Source organism: Microtus pennsylvanicus, chromosome 9 (assembly GCF_037038515.1).
Source record: "Microtus pennsylvanicus isolate mMicPen1 chromosome 9, mMicPen1.hap1, whole genome shotgun sequence".
NCBI classification, from domain to species: domain Eukaryota; kingdom Metazoa; phylum Chordata; class Mammalia; order Rodentia; family Cricetidae; genus Microtus; species Microtus pennsylvanicus.
In genome coordinates, this window is record NC_134587.1 from 10,843,023 (window position 1) to 10,866,416 (window position 23,394).

General features: G+C 47.1%; 1 protein-coding gene across 6 annotated transcripts in view; it reads right to left on the minus strand.

Annotated features, from left to right (window-relative positions):
• The window catches only part of Rapgef4 (Rap guanine nucleotide exchange factor 4), a 257,925-nt gene that overhangs the window by 14,676 nt on the left and 219,855 nt on the right, over positions 1 to 23,394 (minus strand). For all 6 annotated transcript variants that reach the window (XM_075984894.1, XM_075984899.1, XM_075984900.1 and 3 more), the window contains 10 exons: positions 19,260 to 19,410; positions 16,806 to 16,894; positions 16,156 to 16,186; positions 15,862 to 15,940; positions 15,184 to 15,330; positions 13,387 to 13,484; positions 8,045 to 8,170; positions 7,458 to 7,636; positions 4,598 to 4,688; positions 500 to 550 (listed from right to left, as the gene is read on the minus strand). In XM_075984894.1, coding sequence (XP_075841009.1) covers positions 500 to 550; positions 4,598 to 4,688; positions 7,458 to 7,636; positions 8,045 to 8,170; positions 13,387 to 13,484; positions 15,184 to 15,330; positions 15,862 to 15,940; positions 16,156 to 16,186; positions 16,806 to 16,894; positions 19,260 to 19,410 — 1,042 coding nt within the window. The remainder of the gene's footprint in view (positions 1 to 499; positions 551 to 4,597; positions 4,689 to 7,457; positions 7,637 to 8,044; positions 8,171 to 13,386; positions 13,485 to 15,183; positions 15,331 to 15,861; positions 15,941 to 16,155; positions 16,187 to 16,805; positions 16,895 to 19,259; positions 19,411 to 23,394) is intronic.

The window sequence follows — 23,394 nt, forward strand, 5'->3', positions numbered from 1 at the left end:
CCGTAGGACAAACTTCCACAGATTCCCCACTCCCTGAAGCCCCACCTCCTCCCTGAAGGTTGGCTCCCCACCCCATCCCCTACCTTGCAAAGCCAGTTCTAACTCGCCCTCTGAACCATCCCCTGCCTCCCAGCAAGACCCATTCATCCCGTTCCTGTCTGGTTACACCTCCCAGACAACGGGGAGACATAATTTTGGCAAGCCAAGAGATGTAGCTTCCAACCCCTGGGCAACCTGAGCTGTGTTAGGTAGGAACCCTATTACACTGCTTTTCTAAGTTACGCAAATTGACCTTATGTGGGACATAAGTCCTCTTTAAGTTAGTTCCTGAGGGGGCCGTTCATTAGTCAGGCATGCTTGTTTTAGCAGCACTAAAAGGGATCATAAACTTCTTAAAGTCATACAAGGACAGATAAAATTTCTGCCACGAGAACTCGAGCTAATGGGAAATTGGATTAACGTGGACGGCGGAGGGAATGGGAAAGCTACTGTCACTTACCATTAAACTCTCGAACTCCGCGTAGAACTTCTTAAACTTGCTTGGCAGTTTCTGTTCATCAAATGAAAATGACACACACATCTGTCAGAGACTAGATCTAGATATGGATTGTGTGCGCTACCGTTTCTAAGGGAGATGCATTTCTTCTGGCCCTCAGTCAACCGCCTCTGAGCCGGGATGAACTATCATGCACCCCCGTCGCCTGGGAATCATCTTTGGCATATACGGAACTTGCCTTTGTTTTTTTTTTTTTTGTTTGTTTGTTTTATTTTTTATTTTTTTAATTTTTTTTTCGGAACTTGCCTTTGAAAGGTCTTACTGTTGTTGAACTCCACGAAGCTATGAATGCGTTGGCCTTACTGCTTTTATAATATATTCTTGACTGGATGGTTCATAATCAGGATTGCCTGCATTCCTGAGACTTAAGTGGCCTGGACCCTCCAAAGTCTTGTTTCTGTTAAGTCTTTGATTTCCCCAATTAGACATTTAGCCTGGAGAATGTTAGGATTCAGAGCCTTAGGAAAGATGCAGCCCTTCTCCTTTGTTATGAAGATACGAAAAAAGGGCCTTCTTATGGTGTTTCTTTTTGTTTTTATAAACTGGTTTATCCTTGGTTCCCAACAGTGCTGAGGTACAGAGATGCTCACTTTCCTTCGAAAAGTTGAAGCCTGTGTGTTACCTACGGAAGGAGTTAGTCTTATAGCCTGCCTATCCCTAAGCCACGGCTGGCCGTCCCTGGTTCCTCCGGTTCATAGTCCCTGCTTGCTTTTCCCTTCCCTTCTGTGCTCCGAGCTGCCCTTCCAACCAAGCCCTCTGGCATAGTTTCTCTGCCTGGCTCTATTGGAAAAGGCGGGAGGCTACCAGGATGCTGGCTTCTCCCGTCTACACATTGGTGCTTGGCAGCACCACTCAGAGCGCCTGTCAAGAGAGGCCAGGAGATCAGGACTGGATCCCTTTTCAATCCACTGCTTCCCAATTTGCTCCCAGTTGCTTTGGTAAAGCTGAACTTTCTACCGAAAAACCCAGATGAAGCAGAGCAATGTGTTTCTGCAGCGCACAACGCCTGTCTGCGCTCTATGCGCTACTATACAGTTTGCGAGCTTTGGGCAAGGGGCTGGAAACAAAGACTCACACAGAGACAGACAGACAGAGACACAGACCTCTAGTCACTGGTAAGAAGCCCTCTATTCAATAGCACCAAGGAGGCTCATATACCCAACAGTCAGGTGTGCCAACAGGTGAAAACCTTATCCTCTGATCCTCAAGGCCAAGGCAACCTGTGCTCGTGAAGCAGAGCTGGTAAACAACTTTGACACAGCTTTCAGTAACTCAAATCAGAAGGAAAGGAAAGATCTCTAGCAGGGAAGAGCAGCTGGAGGCCAGGACTCCAAACGGTCCCAAAATGTTTCCCCAGCGTGAGAGTGGGTGTGTGGGACCTGGGGACTCCCAGAAGCCCTGCTCTGCTCCCTGTGGCCCCCCTTCTCCAGATGCTCCACCCACTGGCCTCTGCAGTCCTCAGAGAACTCTTCCCTGGGGGTGTGGCTCAGGCTGTCAGATCCCCATCTAATCACCCATAGAACTTCTGTTGTTTCTGGAAGCCAGTGCCTTGCGCATCCTCCACATCCTCTAGAACCCATTTTCAAGGATGGGAGGAACCTTGTATTATCTCGCAGAAGATGAACGCCAGGCTGAAAGCTGTGACGGGCATTAGGGGTCTGAGGATGTCACGTGGAGCATCACCACGCTGGATAGTAAATATGGTCCATTTTAAAAACTAAACCTTCCTGGAGCTGGACATGGCAACACACACCTTTAACCCAAGCACTCTGGGAGCAGAATCAAGGGGATCCCTGCGCGTTCCAGGCCAGCCTGGTCTCCGTCGTGTGTTCAAGGCCAACTAGGGCTACATACCCAGGACTACACATTGAACAGACTTGTGTGTGCTAGAACTATTTTTTAATCAATGTTCATGGAAACAGTCTGCTTTGGATCACACCTCTGTCATTTAGCCCTCTTAACTCAGCCAGATTCTCAGACAAAGGCAATACCCAACATAGTAATAAATCGTTTGGGGGCTCTTAAGATTGTTCTCTAGCCACACAGTTTCCAAAGATGTGCCTCATTGGGGCCATTAGCCAATCCAGGGATGGCTAGGAAAGTCAGCAGGCATTTCTGCTGTCATGATTGCGAGGTGGGGGTGCTACTGAAGTAGAATGGGTGTGGTCAGAGAAGGAAGCTCAGTACCCTACAACATAGGGAGCCCTCCACTACAGGGTGCCAATGTCTCACTAGGCCAAGGCCCGCACTCTCGGTGGCTTCCCCTCAGTTATAGGTTGCTCTCCCGCTTTGAGCCCTTCTTACCACAAGCGTTTTCACTTGCTCCTTTGCACCCTAACTGTTCTACAGTCCCCTGAGATCGTGCACCACCGTTCCTTACACTGCCTGTGACATCACTCTGGGGCTCACGGGAGCTGTGTGAGAAGCCCTTGCGAGGTTTTCATCAAACAGAGAAATAATCCAAATCAAGATGCTCACGAGCGGAAGTTCTCCTTACAGAATCACATAATCACACTTCAACTCAAAAAACAAATGAAGGTTTATCAATCACGAAAAGGCTGACTTTTTCTGTCCGAGACAGGCAACGACCGAAATAGAAGTTCATACCCGTGGCACTCTTATACTGGGGAAAGTAAAGGACTGGCCAATCAGCTGGCTGGATCCTCTCTTGGGGCTTCCGAGGCAGCCGGAAGGGTCCAGATTGTGCTGTCTCGCTATCTGGTTGCTGTTACGTGGAACCTACAGCTGGCCTCCATGGGCCCTCCTCGAAAACCTCTAGAACTTTCCTTTCTTCTGACCCACCCTTTTGGACTCTGTGCGTGGGATCAGAAGCCAGAGACCTACTGCAGAGGGCCAACTCTCTGAGGGGAACCCTGGGTTTCTTGAGATCCCAGGAAGCATGGGCAGCAAGACGGGAGCTGCACAACGGCTTCCCTGCTCGCTTATTATTGGCACGCCCACGCTGCTCTTCGGCTTGCTGGAAGCCGATACGGCCTCGCATGGCTCGCAGGCCTCACCAATGCCCTCATGCCTATATTCAGGGGATGAACCGTTGCAAGCTGCATGCTGCCTGGAATTTGAAGGGAAACTCAAGACAGAAGGACGTGTGAGGACTTGCCATAGAAAACAATGGAAATATTTAGGGAAGCCGGGGGAAGAAAGGAGCTTCAAGGGGGAAATGGGTGGGAAAAGAACGCCAAGGGGAACGGGGACGCAAGCGGTGGCTATTAAACACCGTGGCAGAGAGGGTCTCTCAGACACTCTTTGCCCTCTTCCGCTGCGGTTCCTCCCTCTTACACATGCCTGTGTATGTTTATCAGAACTCTATTTTAGTGAGTATGTTCTTAGAGTTTAGTGTTTCTTCAACTATGTCACACGGAGAGGGATAAGCACTTCCCGAGTGCTGAGCTAAGGACAGCTGAGCGTGTTTTTGAACTGTCAATGAATCACTCGCCCTGTTTGCTGCAGAAGTTTGTAACACACCTGTATAACTTTAGCTCCAAAGACAGTCCGTGCCAACTGTTGCTCCTCTCTGGAGGGAGGAGTCGCCAGGTGGTTATGAGATACTGGGTCCTTTGCTGTTCCCAACAGCTGGCATTTTTTTTTTCAGAAGCAAAATGACTACTTGGATAAAAATGGATCTTCTGCCCCCTTTCAATCATAGGGAAGGCCCCGTGCAAAAGCAATAAGCAGACAGTTTGGAGACAATTGAACCTGTGTGCAAAGCGACTTTTGCCGCCATCAGATCTAAGCTGCTCCTTCGTGTTATGCCTAAGACCTGCATTTATGACTATTTACATTGTAGAGCTGGAACCGCTAAGGTTTCCCGCCCCTCCCCTTCCTGCCCCCACCTGGCCAGTATCTTTTTAAACTTTCACGCTGCGGTAAGTAGAAAGAGGAGACAGGTCATCTCCCTCCGAGGGTCCCACCTTTTCCATTGTTCCACGAGCGCAAAAGCTATTTCTATAGAAGAGCTCACCGGAGAGCCTCTGTTTTTATTCCTGTGGCAAAAGTCACAGCTGGATCCCAGCAACGGCTTACCTCCCACGTTAGTGCCAAGCGGCTCACGGCGACGTTGCTGAGTCCCATGACGATGGCAAAAAAGGAATTTAGGTTTTTGTACTCCTTGCAGCTGGAACACAAGAGGTGCGTGTTTAAGTAGAATGCCACTTTTGAGTGAGATTTTTTTTTAAAAAAAGTTAGAGTTACATTTTCTGATAGTCATTAATATTCATCAGGACTCGTTTATATAACCGGCAATGAGAGACTCAGCACCCTGTAGGAGTTCTGCTTGGGTAGCTAGGCTCTGCTGTTTGACACCCCCCTATAGCTTTAGAAAGTGGATGGTTTGGGCCATTGAGGTTTGAGTCTTGAATATTTAAATTTACATCCCCAGAAGGTTGTTATTATAATCCGAAATCTGCTGAAAGCCGTAGTGAATCTGGGAGTGGGGAGGGGAGAGACATCCCATGGGATTGGGAAAGGGAAGGCAAATGTTGGAGAATTTGAGACCTGGAGGTGGGAGCTCGGACCTGGCAGGTAGAAAGAAGTGAAGGATGTCACAAGGCTGCGGCCACCCTGCCTCCTGCACGCTACGTTAATGACACTAAATTGTTGAAAAGTATCAGTTTCCAAGGCATGGTCCCGGTGGCTTGGGCACTTGTTCTCCAGGAATTTGAAGTTGGGAGATAATTTATAGCATCAATAACAAAAATAACCTTACTTTCTATTTAGCTGACGTTAGGGAGGCTGATAATTTTGATTCTATGCTTATGCCATTATGAGAATTTATTTATATTTTGGAATGAAGCACATGGACCAAGCCTTGAAATTAACTTCTTATTAAATTACAAATTTAATAATAAATATATTATAGAAATTTAATTCTTATTAAAATGGTGATATTATCCCAGGTACTTGCTCTACCTGGTGGCAAACAACAATAACCACACCCTAAGTTCTTCATATCAGGCCCCTAAAAAGGGAACACATTCATTTCATAATAAACACAAATCAATATGGCTATCTAAGTTGAACAGCATCATAAATAAATGTTTGAATAAACATTTTTGTAGAAGGCTCACTAAATGGTTGCTTTGGCTGCTCAACTCAAAAACCAGCAATGAGCCCTTCTCTGTGTCTGTGGAGATGAGAAAATGCTCGCTGGAGGAGCTGTGGTGGTCAGATGGCTCGTGAGAAACAAGCTAAGCCATGCTAGTGCTGGGATAGCAGCTCCCAGGTGAAGGGCTAATGCTATTCCATGGATTATTTGTCTAAGTGGCTGTGGGAGAATGACTCAGAGCCCAGACCTGCTCTGTTACCTATTTCGCTTACCATTCAAGGCAGGTCAGGAGAGGACTGTGTGTCTCATTTCTTCTCATGTGAGGCAAGGATAAAAAACATTTACCCCAGGCCTGTTCCTCATCTTTCCTAAGCTCCTAACAGGGCTGAGAGCTTAAAGTAAATGCCGTAGCTCTCTACAGACCGCAGGCCAAAGAGACCCTATTGCCTTTCTGTTTCGCTCTTGTAGACTCTGGGTTCCGAAAGCCTGCAATCTTTAACAGCCAGGCTGAGTAAATGGGTTCACTAAGGGACAGTCGCCTTAGAAAGAGGCTGAAATGATGCTTAAATAACCGGTTGACGTACAGGGAAGGCCAAGTCCATCTAAATAATTAACAGGAGTCAGAAGGATAAATTACAAAGGCAGAAACATGAAAAAAACATATATATATTCCTGAGTATTTTGAAAGGCTCATTTGTGTGGCCTCCTCTTCCCTCGGCGGGGCCCTTGGCACCAGCAGGCTGAGGTGAAGAGAGAACACGCTCTCGGGGATGGGAAAGCACCACCCAGTCACAGTTTCCATAATCCACTCATTCCAAACACATGAAGGCATTCGCCCACTGCACAGAGGCCGTTCATGCTGCTCGGCAAAGTGGCCACACTCGGCTAACCCTTTCCTCAGACAGCCAGCTTTTCCAGAGAAAGAGCAAGCAGCGTGTGCATTCAGAGGACCTGGTATTCTATTGTGCCCTCAACATTTTTGGCAAAACAACTCCAGGCATTTGGCAAGCCAGCACCTATAAAGCACCAAGTAGCTTCTCCTTCTTTGTTTAGCTCTGGAAATCAGCCGCCCTGTGGGATAGGAACTGTTTGGCTCAAGCAAATTGCCTGGCTGGGGCCACTTGTTCTCCCAACCTTCCCAAGCTTGCGCTCTGCGTCTAGAAGGGGAAGAAGTCTCACAGCCACGGGCCACATTTAGCTTTTTTATTTTTAGTACTGTGGTGATACCAAAAACATGGAAGTAAACAGGAGGTCGTCAGGCGTATCTAAATAGCCAGAGAAGATTAAATTCATGTCAGGGAGAAACCTAGCTGGCCCCCGCAGTAAATAAACGGTTTCCCAAGAAGGGCATTAAAAGAGAATATTTATAAGATGTTTGCTTTCTCTGATGTGTATGGAGATGATGGCCTAGTACCAGGTTAGCTGGCCTTTATGCATTTTACTGATTTTTATTCTGGCCGAGTTGGATAAACTGTTGTTCCAGTGTGTTCTACTGCCCTCTACTGGTGAGAACGTGTTATATGGGACAGGGCTTCAAGAGCCTTGCAACAGAAATTCCTGCAGAGGAACGTTTGTTTACTTAGAGCCCTCTTCAAACACAAGGAGGTTTAAAAATCTGAGGCGCTCAGAGCAAAACTGAGCCCCCCTTTGACTCCAGCACCCGTATTACAAGATGTGAATTTACGTATTGATGCTAACCGTTAGAAAGCCAGAAGACGGTCTTCTCTTACAAGAATCAGCTGCCGGTAGCTCCTCCACCCTGCTTTTCATTTTAAGCTGTATTCCGTGAGAGCACAGCTCAAAGACTATTATTTTCCCTCCAAAGTTAAAGCTACTTACTGAGCTGCTATCTTGATAAACTTCTTCAAAAGCTGAACACGCTTGCTGAGCTGGGAACAAAGGCAGATCTCAGTGACAACCCAAAACTGAATTTCATTAAATCTCCTCAGGAACAAATCCAAGTTTGCTGTGGTCTTTTTAAAATTATGCCTTCCAAATGTGTGGTAGATTAGCTCCAGCTAGAACAGAAAGGAAAACAATTTCACTTATTTGTTGGCTTTTAAATCAAAACGCCAGCCCGGCTCCTCTATTTGTCAAGAAAGCGTTCTATGGAGCAGCAGATGTGAATTCAATCACTAACCCGGATGTGACTTGTCATATAGATTTGAAGGGCCTTCATGAGGCTCGTGGAATATATAAATATAAACTAGGTGTTATTGGCTTAATATACTCTGGAAGACATAGCATACCATCACAGAGATTTTTTTCTTTAATATTTGAGGATTTTTATAAGCTCGGCATTCACAAAAGCCCTCATGTGGCTTCCAGATGGCAGAGCCCAGAAATGCAAGTTGAGTGGAGCAAGCAGACCCCATCCAGAGTCTCCCGGAACCCCGAACCCCTGGATGCTCCTGGCATGACCTCACCTCGTGCACGCAGTTGAAGAGTTCCCAATCATACGTGGTCATCTGGTACGCCAAGTCCTTCGAGCTCATCAGCTCAAAAGTTCCCACTGTCCCAGTGGTGGGGCCTTCTTGTTCTGGCAAGGGAGTCTGGGAATAATTGTGGGAAACTGGATCAGAATCACAAAAGGGTTAAGTGCCGAGTGTCAAACACCTTCAGGAGTTTTTGAGGGGAAAGGGTTTGGGGAACACGGTCAGGCATATTTTGAAATGTTGGTTTTGAGGTTAAAAAATGCCTTTGTCGTTTGCTGTGCTTGCTTCAAGGCCATCTTTGTCATCACCATCATCACCATCACCACCACCATCATCATCAACTGCAAACCATGGCAAATGAGATTTGGCAAAGGATGACCCAGGAAGGTTCTCTGTTGTAGGATGTTTAGATTGCAGTCTGACAAAGTTTGTTTTGAGTCAGAGTGGAGCTAGCTATGAGCTGACCAATAACCATAGAGGTTTTGGAGGACTGCGGGCAGATAAAGAGACAGGAAGTAGTAGGGTGGGTCTTAGAGAGGGTTTCAACCTTTTGGATGGAGGAACGAAAGGGATGAGAGGTCACTGGTTAGCCGGGCTATGGTAGCGTACGCCTTTAGTCCCAGCATTCGGGAGGCAGAGGCAGACAGATGTCTGTGAGTTTGAGGCCAGCTTAGTCTACAAGAGCTAGTTTCCAGGATAGGCTTCAAAGCTACAGAAAAACCCTGTCTGGACGACTCCCCCATCCCCCCCCCCAAATAGAGGCCACTGGTCACTTTCAGGTTCTTACCCCGATATCTGACTCCTGAGTTTTTGTTGCTAACGAATAACTAGCTAAACACTTCAGGTCTCCTTTGCCTGGGGCTTGGAGGTTCCTGGAAACTTCCTTTTCTGTGGTAAAGATGGAAGATGATCTTGGAGACCTTCCGCTTATGTTCTCATGGAAACTATTATAAAGCCAAGTACTGGCATGGGAGCTTGCATGTCTACCTGCAGTACCACTTAACCGCTGGTGCTGATGGCAGTCAAGTTGCCACAGCCATGTCTGCGCACACCATCTGGAAAGGTGAAGTGGTGGCAAGTGTGTGAACTGAGACTATGCAGGATTTCCAGTTCCTTGAGCTGAGAGTGCCCGAACATTAGTCACGTGTTTGGGCCAAGCCCAAACTCTGCGGCTTTGGCCAAGACTCTTGGTCAGAAGTTCTCATTTGGTTCACTTATCTCCCTCTGTATTTGGAGAAATGTACTATAAAGTGTCTTTACCTTGTAAAATGTGTGACTGGAGCGTATAAAACCTTAATGCTTATCTGTAAGCCAGAGAGCATATAGTGATGAAAAGAATGTCTGCCAATATGATGCTAACTATATTTGGATATTAAATATTCACGTCCCGGTGCTAGGGATACAACTCTGGTTGTGTACTTTCTTTGCATGTTCAAGGCTGTGTGCTCCAGCCCCAGGAAAGGGGCTCATGTTAGAAGCACTAATATTATACAGGTTTCATCCGCATCTCCGTTACCACTGTGCTCTACAAATGCCCCTGCTTTCTAGACACCAAAGAAATGACATGGTCAAGGTGTAGGTGATACCTGCATTGCAAAGTTCAGTCTACGAGATGAGCAGTCAAGCTTACCATATAGTAGTCACCCTCCACCAATGGGTGCAATGCTACTTGTGGATACAGTCACTTGCTGGACTGCTGTTGCACATCTGGAGACAGAGTGTCGACATACTAGAATACTAGGTACCCAGACAGGCAGGCGGAGGCACCTGAATGGAAAGATGCTGCATACTCGGGGTCACTGTGTGATGGAGGATTACAAGAGCCAGGGGGCAGGTGAATGAGAGAAGCCTTGCTCAGGACGGTCCACGTTAGGCTGATAGCAAGGGCGGCTTGGAAGTGGGGAAGCTGCCAGGAGACTTGATTTGCAGGAACAGATTGCACAGAGGGACCAAATAACAGCTTTTAAAGAGCCTCTGAGCAGCAGCTTAGGAGACGGGGTTTTGTCACAGGCAAGATAATAGACCATGTTAGCGCCGGCCTCGGAAAACAGCGGACTGAGCACAAACCGCACGATAGCGACACATGCTCTAATCGTCCCCTAATCTTTTGACTGTCTCCAGCTCCGGGAAATCAGGGTTATACTACCTAAGTTGGCAACTTAGGGTATTAATACCAAGGTTTGTTAAGAGGATTAAATGTGAGCGATTTAAGTGCAGCATGTAAGCCCAGTCCTTGGCACAGGGAGGGCCCCTCTCTCAAATTAGGTCTCCTTTCCAGAGCGGCTTCAAGGCTACACACGCACAGGAAAGAAAGTGTGGTTAGTGCACCATTCAGGCTAAGAGCTGGGCATGGAGTCACTCTGCAGAGTGCGGAGGACAAGGCAGAAAGCAATGATTCCAAATAGACCTGACGCCGATGGGCAAGTAGCTTATGGGACCAGGTGGGAATGGTTTCAGCCAGGGCAGGAATTTAGTAGAAGGTCTTAGGACCATGATTTAGGTCGGACTTGTTCTCTGTGATCTTCCTGCCCTCCTATAGCGGCTGCTGTGAGCACAACCCTTCTGCTCCACCCACCCCCCCCCCATTCACCAACTCTGTCTCAAGGCGCGGTGACTCCATCTACCCACTAGCAGTTTCCTGGAGGTTTTATGGTATCTGATAAACAGGACTAATTTACTCGACAACTCCTGTGGAGATTTCAATACTAAGAAAGACGGGGAGCTCTTTTGGTGGATGCTGTGCTGGTGTCTGGATATCACTCCAGGGTGTAAAAGAAAGCCCTGTAGACTCTCCATCTTCCTGTGGTGGAATTTGCCATAGTGGGCTCTCTCTGATGACACACCGGTCATCACAAGCTCGGTGAGGAACATGGACTATGAAAGGTTTGTCTTTGAGACTTTCCCACAGCCAGGAACGTCCACAGAACACGGAACGATGTGGCAGATACTAAATAAAAGTCTAAGGAACCCAGTGAGTGGATACAAGGCGAGCCAAATTACAGTACACTGAAGCTCTGTTGTAATTGGTTTTGTACTAACATTTATACTCAAATAAAACTTCAAGAGAGTAAATCTCCTGAATCCAGGCCCTGCTCCAGTCGGATCAACGCTGGCACTCTACTGGGTGTAGACAACACAGTTTAACACTAAAATTCATTTTCTCCCGGACTGTTTGGGTTACTCGCATCCTGATTTGACTGTCATTGTCATAAGGACAATGCTCCGGGGCACTTGTCCTGTTGGCCACAGAAGCAGGCACAGCACTGAGTGCTTAGCAGACACTAAAGTGTGTGCTGATAGATCTGAGGGTTCTGTCGACATTCGGCCCTGCAGTCGCCCTCTGGACGACTCTTTCTAGAAGGGCGATCCTCACAGGAATGCTTCAGCAAGTCTGAGAGGGAGGGCTTCAGGTAAGGTCCGACCTCTGTGAGCACAGAGACATGGCACCCCCCAGCTGAGAGCTTCCTGTCCAGGGTCCTCGTTGCCAAGCAAATTCCTTCCAACCAGTCAGGCCTTAAAATGGAAGATAAGCAAGAGACCAGAACTTGGAAGGCCGAAGGACTGTGTTCAATAAACAGAAGCTTAAAACGTTAGTGTCTGCCCCCAGGGAGCTGGAGACATTCCACATGCCTATCTATCTACCCCCCTGGCTCAACACAGCGGCCAAGAACCAGCTGGCAAGAGAGGCCCCAGCACACTGTGTGGCAAACACATCACCCAGCACCCTCGACGGAACATCAGCAACACTGGCTGTTCGAGGCGTGAGTCTCCAGGGGAGGGTAGCAATTTTTAAAAATTATATGTCTATGCATGATATGTGCGGGGAGAGGAAGGATAAATGGTTCATGGCCATGACCAGTGGAACACTTTGTGGGAACACTTTTCCCCTTCTGTCTTGATGCGGTTTCCTGGGCTATTCATTTCATTTCTTAATTGCTCCCTGTTGAGAGATGTTTATTCAGAGAGGAATGAAGGCAGGTGACCGAGGAGCTCAGGGATACACAGACAGGAGTGTGACTCCATGCTGAGATTCCTGGGCTGGTAGCTAGGGCTAGGGCTTGGTTAGGGAATCAAAAGCACCATGTCACATTTGTTCTTCCCTAAGTGAATGCAAGATGGTCAAAGGAGCTGTCCCACTGGGTCTGGCTGCACACACCCATAATCCCACAACACGGGAGACTAAGGAATGAGGATTAAAACCTAGCAGAGGTGTATCCTTTTAATCCCGGCACTCGGGAGGCAGAGGCAGGTGGATCTCTAAGTTTGAGGCCAGCCTGGTCTACAGATCGAGTTCTAGGATAGCTAGAGCTGTACAGAAAAAACCCTGTCTTGCAAAACAAGCAACACCCCCTCCAAAAAATAAAAATAAAAAAACCAAAAAGCAAAACAAAACAAAAACCCCAGGGTTCAGCATGGGCAACATGGCAAGCCCACATCTAGAAAAATGAGTGAGCAAAGACCTGTGGCCTTCCCTGAAGCAGAAACCAGTCTCCCGAGCAGGAAAAACGAGCTCCATGGGGCCTCAAAGGCCACCAAGGACTCTGAGTCCACCCTCCAGCCCGACTCCCTCCTGAAGTTCCAGCAAGATCTACCTGCTAAGGAAATGGAACATTCTTCAAATTTTCATGTGGTTCACCTCTCACTTACTTACATACTGATATATATATATATATATATATATATATATATATATATATATATATATCAAGGGAAGCCCATGGGTCCCATGGTCCAGACACAGGAAACTCACTTTGTGAAGCTAAAACTGGTCCTGCGGCTTCTAATATCCTTTAATAGCTGGTCAATTCCACACTTAATTTCTATAGGATAAGCAGAAATGAATGTGTCCTTTCTTCACAGAAGTTCTGGGTGGCTGGGGACAAGTGCTCTGACCTCTAGTATCCCTATGCAGGTTCTGAGAGTGTGCTGAGGGACAGCCCTTCTAGACCTGCTGCTGGCCCCGCCCCCCGTCCTCTTTCGGAAGTCTCCGAAGACTGGTACTTCCCTTATAAGCAATCACTGCCCTCCTGATCTGAGCATCCCGATTTCGAACGCTAATACTGAATTTAAAGACGTTTCAATGAAATGAATCACCCCCAAGGTTCCGAATACTAAACTGTCTCCGTGGCGGTGCGGCTTGGCTAATTCCCACAGATCATCTGCAGCTCGGAGCATCTCTAGTGAGCACCTGAGGCTTTCCCGGCAGACCACAGTGTAGAACAAGCCACACCGCAGTCGCGATTTTTCAGCCTCAGTGTGGCTGTGAGATTAAGCTGCAGACAAGGTTTTCTGATTGCACACACTGCTCCAAGGCAGAGGCCATTCACACCTACCAGTGAGTCGAATTGCTCTCGCGGGCAGGCAAACAGGCGTCCATTAATGGTGAGCGTCGTAAATACTGAAACATCATTAGGTTTGAGCACCACCTTTTCTGTGAACATAAAAAGCATGAGATTGCCTATTAAATCCATCTGAGATTCGCTGCACTGCCCTAATCACACCAACAAATTGCCAGCTCGGTGAATTACCGGAACACGCAACGCGCTTGCATAAAACGCAGGGGTGAGGGGATCCACTGAATAAAAAAAAAAGACAGCGCTTCAGATAGCCGCACGGTGTTTGGGATGCCGTCGGAAATGACCACACGACAGGAGTGCGGACACCCAAGGATCCATTTTCCTGATCTACTCTGCAGCCATGATTATTTATAACACCTGCACAGCCGTTTAGATAGCAAGTTAGGTTTCTTGAGGGTAACAATGCCTGGCCTTTTGGAGAGAGAAAGAGCATTGCTAAAAACCTTGGTGGATGTTTCAGAGATCTCACATGGTTTTAGCTGCAAAAATATATGTTTTTTTTTTTTACTTGTTTCCAATTTGGAAGGAAACATATTTAGTACTTACTATGTACCAGACACTGGGGACACACAAAGAAATGATGGAAGGATAAACTATAAATGATAGAGAGATATAAAGCATAAATTAAAAATTCCAGTCAACACAGAGGGTTAACGAATGTGTGTGTGTGTGTGTGTGTGTGAGATGGGATAAGGGCCATAGAGAACAGCAGGGAAGGGGGTTAGACAGTATGTGGCAGGGGAGCAGTTAAAATTTTAGATGGGACATCAAGGAACAGGCGTCAACAGCAACAATATCATTTAAGCGAATACCCAGTTTACCAGGACACCTATGGGAAGAGTGTTTGGTCATCCTGGGCCTGGACCAACTGGGACAAAAACAGAAGGCAGGGTATTGAGAATCCATTATCCACTTTAAACCCTGAATCATTGGAATCATCTACCTTCATATGAGGCAGAAATGCTCCACTCCACTCCTAAAGGGCCCCTCAAATGGCTGTGAGGCCTCCCCTGGGGAATTCATACCCTGGCTCCTTCCCGCACCCTCTCAATGCATTGTGGGTGACCACTGTCCAACCCTGCTGGCATGGGGTGCAGGTGCTCATTTACTTCCTAACCCCTCCCGGCCTAGAAGTGACTCACGCACACAGAGTGTGTCTAATTCACCCTTTTCTGTCATTGCTACGTGCAGCTTCCCAGGGCATTCAGGATGACACAAAATGACATTTCAGGTATGATATAAGCAGGGACAAAGGAAGGGATTTTAGTCCCAGGTTGGGGAATGATGTATTCCTCATGCTATGAGGGCAGCTGGGCTGGCTGGCTCTAACAGATAATGAAGAAATTGTAGTCGCTTGAAAAGAGTGAGCCCTCAACTGACCCAAGCTTCAGGTTTGCAGACACCAGAGCCTTAGCTGGTCAAGCTCCATGCACCTTTCTTAAGGATCTTAGGCCCAGAGAGTTCTTTTATGGTTTCCAAGGAAGGAGCCCCAGGCTGTCACATATGCCAGAGGTTACAGACATAGCTGCCTCCCCAAAATCCTTTCTCTTCTTCCTCTTTTCTGTGGGAAGCTCTGAGGCAGGGAATGTCAGACATCTGATCAGTTCACCTCTTCCCACAACGTTTCTGTCATTCTAGGGAGCTCACAATGTCTCTGCCATCCTCCCGGGTCAGCCACGAACGGCCTTGCTAACTTATGGTTAGCTAACATGGTTCTTATTGGACAGGATGGTTTCTTTCACAAAAGCCCAAGATGCTAATCCAGGCTGTTACCTCCTCCGGAGTTCATCTTGACTATGATCAGCCCTTCCCCAGAGCCGAGTTTGTCAGCCACCGCGCTGATGACTTCCTTCACCGAGGCAGCTACGGGCACCCGGATGGTGGTATAGGTATGGTCCATGCAGTACACCTTAAACAAGACTTCAGAGGTGGATGACAATGTGAGAAAGTGGTCACAGGCATTTAGGGAAAAGCATAAGCAATGCAATAGTTAGACGTCTGTGGTCAGGGCCTGAGCAGACGCCCCGCTCGGAAGCCCTGCTCTTACTAATGACCAGTGTGTGTGTGTGTGTGTGTGTGTGTGTGTTACACCTTGCTCTGGGAATCTATAAGGTTTCCACAGCCTTCCCACCAGTTCTTCAAAGAAGTGATGATCTTGACAACCATGCCCTGAGAGAACCCACATTCTTTTAAGAGATGGTGACAACTGTGGAGAGGCAGTGACAGTCAGGTGTGGGCAAGCATTTCAGTTCTGTCTGGGTACCAGACTCCAAGAACATAATTTATCAGGAGACCGAGGGGCACATCCAAGAGCCAAGAGCTGGGCTTTTTGTGTGTGTGTGTGTGTGTGTGTGTGTGTGTGTGTGTGTGTGGTAGTGGTGATTTCAAGGTGATGATATCCAGGGACAGATGTTAGCCTGACTATAAAATTCCACACAAGAGATTGCTCACCCTCATCAGAGCCACGAATCGGCTGACGTTTCTGGGCCCTCTCGTCACCTGTGTTGAACTGCTGCAAAAGGACCTTGTGCTGCAAAAATAATAACCGCAAGTGACGTAAGGCAGAGCGAGTGACTAACATTCCCTAACAACTCCGAGAAGACGCGCCTGAGGAGCAATTAGGACCACGGAGTGAAGCAAGTAGATTTGTGTGTACAGAGGAGACATCACTCCAATATACTGTAATCCGGGGCTTCTGGGTGATCATAATGCTACAGATAGAGCCGGGCTCTGGAGACCCCTTACCTTCTTCTGTGGCGCTTTCGCATCTTCTGAGCTACAAGAAACAGAGAAAACACACTGTTGAGTACCATTGCTGCTGCTCTTTTAGCTTCATTTGTACATCACTTTCATCTTGTGATTAGCAATGAAGTCACACAATCCCTCTGGGCAGCAATGGGAGACATCCCATTCTCACAGGAAGAGGCCAAAAATGCATGGAGGTGGCAAAACCATTAGCTCTCGTCACAGGCAGATTCTGAGCAGACCCGAGGTTAAATGCTCCGGCTCCTGGCTTTCAAAGTCAAACTCCTAACTCACTCTCTTAATCTAACAGTTCACTGACAGCAAATACTTTCAATCAACAGCTTTAGCAGCAGAGAGTGAATTTCCCACCTAGGTAAATGTCTTCAAATACCCAAATGCCCATGGACTATTTTATTGCTCGGTGGGCTAAGGGGCCCATAGCCTGCTCGCACAGAAGGCATCCAGCCCTCTGCTTGTCCAGCCTCACTACCACCTGTGCCTGGGGCCCGTGACACAAATCAGAACACTGTGACTAATGATAGACCAGCCTCAGCCACTTTTGCAGGCGAAGACTTTTTTGGAAGATTTTCTAATCATGAGGCTGGCACTCACTTGGGGAAAGCGCACCCCAGAGCAAAGCCCCTCCTTACATTTGTTTGACGATCTTCTCCAGCTCCGGCAGCTGCTCCTTGAAGGCAGCCATCATCCGGGCGTCATCTGAGACAGACACATAGAACTCCTGTAATAGGCAAAGGCGCAGGATCTTAGTGAGAACGGAACGGAGCACTGCTCTCAAGAGAGCCTGGGCCGTGAATGTGGCTAGCACCCCCAGCTTCATGGCCAGGAGAGGTTAGAAGGGGGAGGAGGACGGGAGAGAAGAAGGAGGAAGTCAATATTGACATTGGAAATTGTTAATGAGAAAAGGTCCTGGAAATAGATAATGGTGACGAAATGAATTATATAATCAATGAATTATATATTTTAAATTGGTCAAAAGAATAAATTCTATGCTATTTACATTTTACCATAACAAAAATTAAAACAATAAACCGCAAGTGAACTTACGTGTCACCATGTGAAAGAGTGCGAACGGCGGTGTTTCGGAATAGACCACTTTACAATCTACACTTTAAAAGCTTTTTTCTTTTTTGTTCTTTTATCCCCAGGGAATTTTAATATTTATTCTTTTTCTTTTTTCAACACATGGTTTCTCTGTGTAGCTCTGGCTGTCCTGGAACTCACTCTGTAGACCAGGCTGGTTTCAAACTCACTGAGATCCGCCTGCCTCTGCCTCCCCGAGAACTGGGATTAAAAGCGTATGCCAACTCTGTCCAACTTAATATTTATTTTTGATATTACTGTAGTATTTTCTGTTTATCTAATATACCACGGGTGTGGTTGTTAAAGGTACAAATGCAGACACGGTCCTCACACTGTGGGCTTGTGCCGCCATCCCGGCTGACTCCTCAGAGCTGTGCCGACCACCTAGTAGCAACAGCAGCACCCATTCCTGTGTCTCTCAGGAGCAGCGGTCTCCATGGCCAGCCACCACAACCATGGTAGTTACAGGGAGGGGCCCCAAGTCAGCATATTTCTTATTTTCAAAATCCTAACCCCTTGAACAACGCCCCTCAGAGCCCACTTTCCCTGATGCTGCAGCAAGGACGGCACGAGTCAAAAGGAGGCACAGTTCTTTTGGGAAATTAATTTTAGAGTAAACCGACTGGAAATTTTGAAACAGAACCGCACTGTCTTCTCCCTGTACCGGAGTATTCCTGGAGAGCTGTGCGGGGGGAGCGTGAATACAAGTGTCCCCTTCTCCCTGTACCGGAGTGTTCCTGGAGAGCTGTGCGGGGGGAGCGTGAGTACAAGTGTCCCCTTCTCCCTGTACCGGAGTATTCCTGGAGAGCTGTGCGGGGGGAGCGTGAGTACAAGTGTCCCCTTCTCCCTGTACCGGAGTGTTCCTGGAGAGCTGTGCGGGGGGAGCGTGAGTACAAGTGTCCCCTTCTCCCTGTACCGGAGTGTTCCTGGAGAGTTGTGCGGGGGGAGCGTGAGTACAAGTGTCCCCTTCTCCCTGTACCGGAGTGTTCCTGGAGAGTTGTGCGGGGGGAGCGTGAGTACAAGTGTCCCCTTCTCTTGGGAGAGTCATGTCCCGGTCTGTCAGTTACCTGTCACCAACTGCAGTCTGGGAATACTACATGGAGAATCCCAGAAATACATAATTCATCAAATTTAAATACTTTGATTACAATATAGGGAGTATTTTCCTACTGGTTACTGTCGTTTACCTCCTAGTGTGCTGAGTTAAGAAACTTTATCCTGGGTAGATATGTGTAGAAAAAAAAACCAGTAATATTCAGAACTTTGTTCTATTAGCAGCACAGGTCTCTGCCAATGGATACTGGGACACTACTTACGCTAGGGTTAAAACCCAAAGCCCATGCTGCAGTGAACCACTGGAAAGAAAGTCAGCTGAGCAAGAAGAAGCATTGACCAAGGAAGCAATGCCCATTCAGAATTGCCCTCTGGCTGCCCTGACAGTTACTCCTGAAATCAGCCTGCTTCTTAGCAGCCAGACTCACCTGCCGTTTGTCTGAGCGATCTTACTCCTAAGAAGAGGAGGAACATGACAAATCTACATGCACAAAATATTTGTTGTACAATTATTCCAGGGAGGAGAAAACGGAACAATACGGCACAGATAAATACATTTGTGGGTAGTTACTGGCTGGTCATCAGAACTTTCTATTACAAAGACCATACTGACATGGAAAAATCTTTACAGAGCTAAGTAGGAAAGTCAGCCTGCAAAATGCTGGACACTGTGTGATTACATGCCTTTCAAACATACAAAGAGAACGAGCGCAGACGATAACACGTTGCAATGCCACCGCTCGCTGAAATAGAATAGCCGTATAGTAGATGATGGTTGTTTTGTTTTTTGTTTGTTTTTTTTTTTTTTATCAAAGTACCTCTCTGGCAGCGAACATGCTAACAAAGCCGGGAGCTGGCAATCCCAGCATCTCTATAGAGTTTGCTGTATAACCCTGTGTTATGAGACGGGAGAATATTCTTGGAATGAATGACCCCCCCCCCCCACATACCTCCAGGAAAGCCATGGCCACATCGTCTTCTTGGAGGAGGTCCCCGTACATGGCAGCCCACTGCAGAACCAATCGGATGACCCGCCTCTTGTTGTTGAGAGCATAGTCCATTCTCTCCTGTTCTGTGCCTTGAGAAGGCTGTGCGTGGTAAGTGCCAAGGAGTCAAGGAAACCACAGACAGAGCTACTGCCCATCCAGTTCCGTGTGCTACTGGCAATGCAGAGAGTGAGAAACCCCAGCTGTAGACGGCTGCGATCTCCTATGTTGGTCCTCAAGGAGGCTTCCCATCATAGGGTCTGAAGCACACACATACACACTCTCGGGAACTCCTGCACACTTTCCCCCTGATAGCTGACGGAGGAGTTAGACTATAGACTACATAGACTAATGTGTTGACAAAGATTCCTGTCAGCTCTTGTTTCAGCTCCATTCCCCCTGCCTGCCCTCTACCCCGCCCTTCACCTCTCAGGCTAGTAATGGGATTCCCCATAGCTTATTTCTGGCTACTTTGCTTTATCCCGTTGGGTCTCATAATCGTACCTACATCTTTAGGATCCCCTTCTTTACATGAATTTCAATTTAACTTTGCTGGATGGATGCCCTGTCCTGCCAGGACCATGTTTAACTTTGCTGGGTGGATGCCCTGTCCTGCCAGGACCATGTTCATATGAGCAAGCAAGGTTGGGGTAGAACAACTCACTCGGTATCAGGGAGAGAACACCTTTATATCATCAGCCCCTGATGAGGGCGCCAGACCCTCCTGGACCACACCTTCTTCTCTCACCTAGAGCCACATCCTACATCATTGTCAGCTTGGACACAAATGGTCAGCCCTCCGGTACAAGCCCTGGGAGGCTTGGGCTGATGCTGTTTGCCCTATGCTCTATACCAGGCCCAGTGCCACGACCTTCATCTCAAAGTTTGACTTATTCACCAATAGGACTCAACACTTTGTTGAGTGCTCACCACATGTAAAGGGCCATGCTGTCATTGACTCTCGTGTGAGGATGATACAAGTATTTTAGACAGACTTTTCCTTTTTGAGTGATTTATAGTAGCGCATATCGTCATCACCTAGTTCCTAAAACAACTAGAATGTATAGTTTATGCCATAAACTACACCGGAAGGACCCTGGCGGAGCTCTATTTCCCACCTGTGTAGGAACCGTTGTTTCCTTTCTGAGAGTGCACAGAGCAACATGAAAGGAACAGAAAGGGCTATGATGACCTAGTGACGGGGCACCGCTGGTTTCGAGTCCAAGACTCCCAACTCCAGATACTGTTGTTCCCATTGAAGCACATTCCTCAGCCTCATCGCAAGCAACGAGACCGCCCCCATCCTAGCTGATGGCCAAGGCTTAAAAGGCAGCTTAGAAAACTGCCTTGTGGCAGGACTGCGGCCCGGAGCTGAACCAGAAAGGGCCTTTCGGAGAGAACCATAAATAATCATGATCAAGGGGAATGACAGGACCTTAAAGCAAAGGTTTACTGCATGTAAATGGGTTGCAAAATGGCTTTCATAAATTGAGCACGAGATTCATAAAAAAGAAAATTGCTCAAGCTGTATTGCTACAATTCTCTCTGAGCTTACAATAAAAAGAGGGAAGACAGATCACTTTATGTGAAAATTATTTCTTTTCTGATTAACCCTTTGGTCTCTTGAATATATGTATACACACACATATACATAAAAATGCATAACTCGGATTTTCTTTCTTAAGAATTACAGCGCTGGTTATAAAGTCGTGTGGCCATCGTATACGGCAGGCGTCAGCACTGTTGGGAGTGACTGACGAAACTCAGATACTGGTTGGCTCAGCAGAGGCTGAGAATCTGGACTTGTGCCCTTCTGTTCCCACTCTCAATTGCTTTGATTTGGAGTGAGTCACTGGGAACTAGACTTCCGTTTGTTCACCTGCGGGACGAGGTGAGATGAGACAATTTCCAGCTTCTCTTCAGATATATTTAATGACACCCGCGTGAGGCTGATCCAAAGAGAATGAGGGACCACAAACCAATAAAGCATAACACGGTCTCTTTTGCTTAATTTTAATAGTAACCCATGTGTCATGTGGTGCTAGTTTTGATATGGTATGCTCCCACTAAGATTCTAGGTTTCAATTCTCTAACGCAACAACACCACAAGGTGATGTCTTTGAGGGACGTTAATGTCTTTGTGGAGAGACTGTATGACTTCTCAGGAATGGATTGGTTCTTTCTAGAGTGAACCATTGTGAGGCATGTGAACTCCTTTCTTGGCTCCTTCTTTACAATTCTGCCATTTGCCCTTCTGCTTAGAGCGGAATGATGCCTTCGGCAGACACTGAGCAGATGTGGCCCCCTGGAACTTCCAGCCTCCAGAACTGGGAGCTAATACAGTTCTTTTCCTTGTAGCTGCCCCAGTGTCTGGTGTTCTAGGGCAACAGCGAAATGAATCTCAATTTAAGAGGTAGGAAAAAACTCGGCTTAGGCCAGGCTTTGGAGAGCTCCATTTTAAAATTGCATCTTTGGAGTCAGATAAAGTAAGAATGGCTAAGTGTGGGGTCTGGTAAGTATGAGGTAGTAAAATTACGAAATCCAATAGAGTGTGTTTTAAAGCCCCTGCTACGCCGGGCTTACTCCGAGCTCTCTCTACGCCAGCTATCGTGACTTCAGGCTGTTCCCACTTCACTCTTCCCCTCAACCCAGGCCTCTCTCTCTCTCCACTTCGCTAGGACTAAGTGATATCACCTATGGAAAACATCTTTCTTAAAGCCCTACACTGTTGAAGTGTGCATATATTCTTGAACGCGTCGTTTCAACTTTAAGAGAATGTCACACTATGTCCTGTCTGATCAGACTCTTTAAAAAGATTTCATTATACACGCGGTATGATTTCGAACCACTCGACGACGGCGACCCCATACAAAGGAAAATGGAAGCGACTACAGAGCTGCTGTACGGGATGGGAGAGCTGCCTATCTCCTACCCTATCGCTATTGCTAGGTTACAAATCACACCTGGCTTTACATGGGTTCTGGGGGCCTGAACTCCATCCTCCTGTGCTCACAGTAGTCATTTTGGTAATTGAGCCATCTCCCCAGGGCCTGGAATCTGTTCCCTAAGGGACACAGAGAAGACTTCATAGGTAATAAGCTAGTGGTTTCTGTTCATTCCCACAAAAATCTACCCCAAATTTGAGAAGGGTTGATGGTCTGGAAGAAAATATATTGTTTAAATGGCCAAACTTGTCACTTATACGCAGCTGGCTTCAGATGGGGCAGGGATTATAGTTTCCATAGCCTTTTGATAGCAATTCCTTCAACTGTCAAGAGACAGAGCAAGATTAAGCGATTTCCCAGATTTTAACAATGAAACTCTTAGGACTGGGGCTCAAATTATCACATCCCTCCAATAGTCTTCCCCCATGTAATATTTCATGTGATACTCACTTCCTTAGCAAACATGTGCTATGTAGTAGATTTAAGTCTGTTGGGAATCAGGAAAATTCACTGGAGATGGAGAGAAATGTACCCAAATTCTCAAAGCATGCCCAGACCATACAAAAAATAAAAGTACAAGTGCTACTGCTTGCTTGGGTAAACTGAGTCAGGGAGGCAGGAGCTGCTAATGTCTGAACTAACATCTGCACTGTGTTCATTGCTGTCAGCGTCGCCATGACTAAGCCAACCCTGTCACATCTACCAGCTATTCCAGTTCCGGCCTCAGCCGTCTCTCTAAAGGGGAGTGTGCTGCAGGCAGGAGCACCGAGTCGGAATCCTTAAGAGCCAGGTCCAGGTTTTAAAGTCACAGTGGATCTCCACATTTACTATTTGGGGACTAGGCCCAAAAGAGACTCAAAATGTTGGTTGGGTAACTATCTTAAGTCAATACACCATTTGGAAATACCAACACAGAATGTACTTTCCCCAAAAAAATTACTTCAAAAATATCACAGCTTCTCCAGACTTGTATCCAAATGACCTGAAATCTTTCTCCGCGAAGATGTTAAACACAGCTCACGGAGCTGTTTCTAAATCAGTTCCCAGTGATTTCAATGCTACCAGGTACAGGAAGTCCACGCAGATGTCAAAACATCTGGCCCATCTTTTAAATGGGAACTTTCAGTATCGGTTGCCGAATCTACAAGATGACA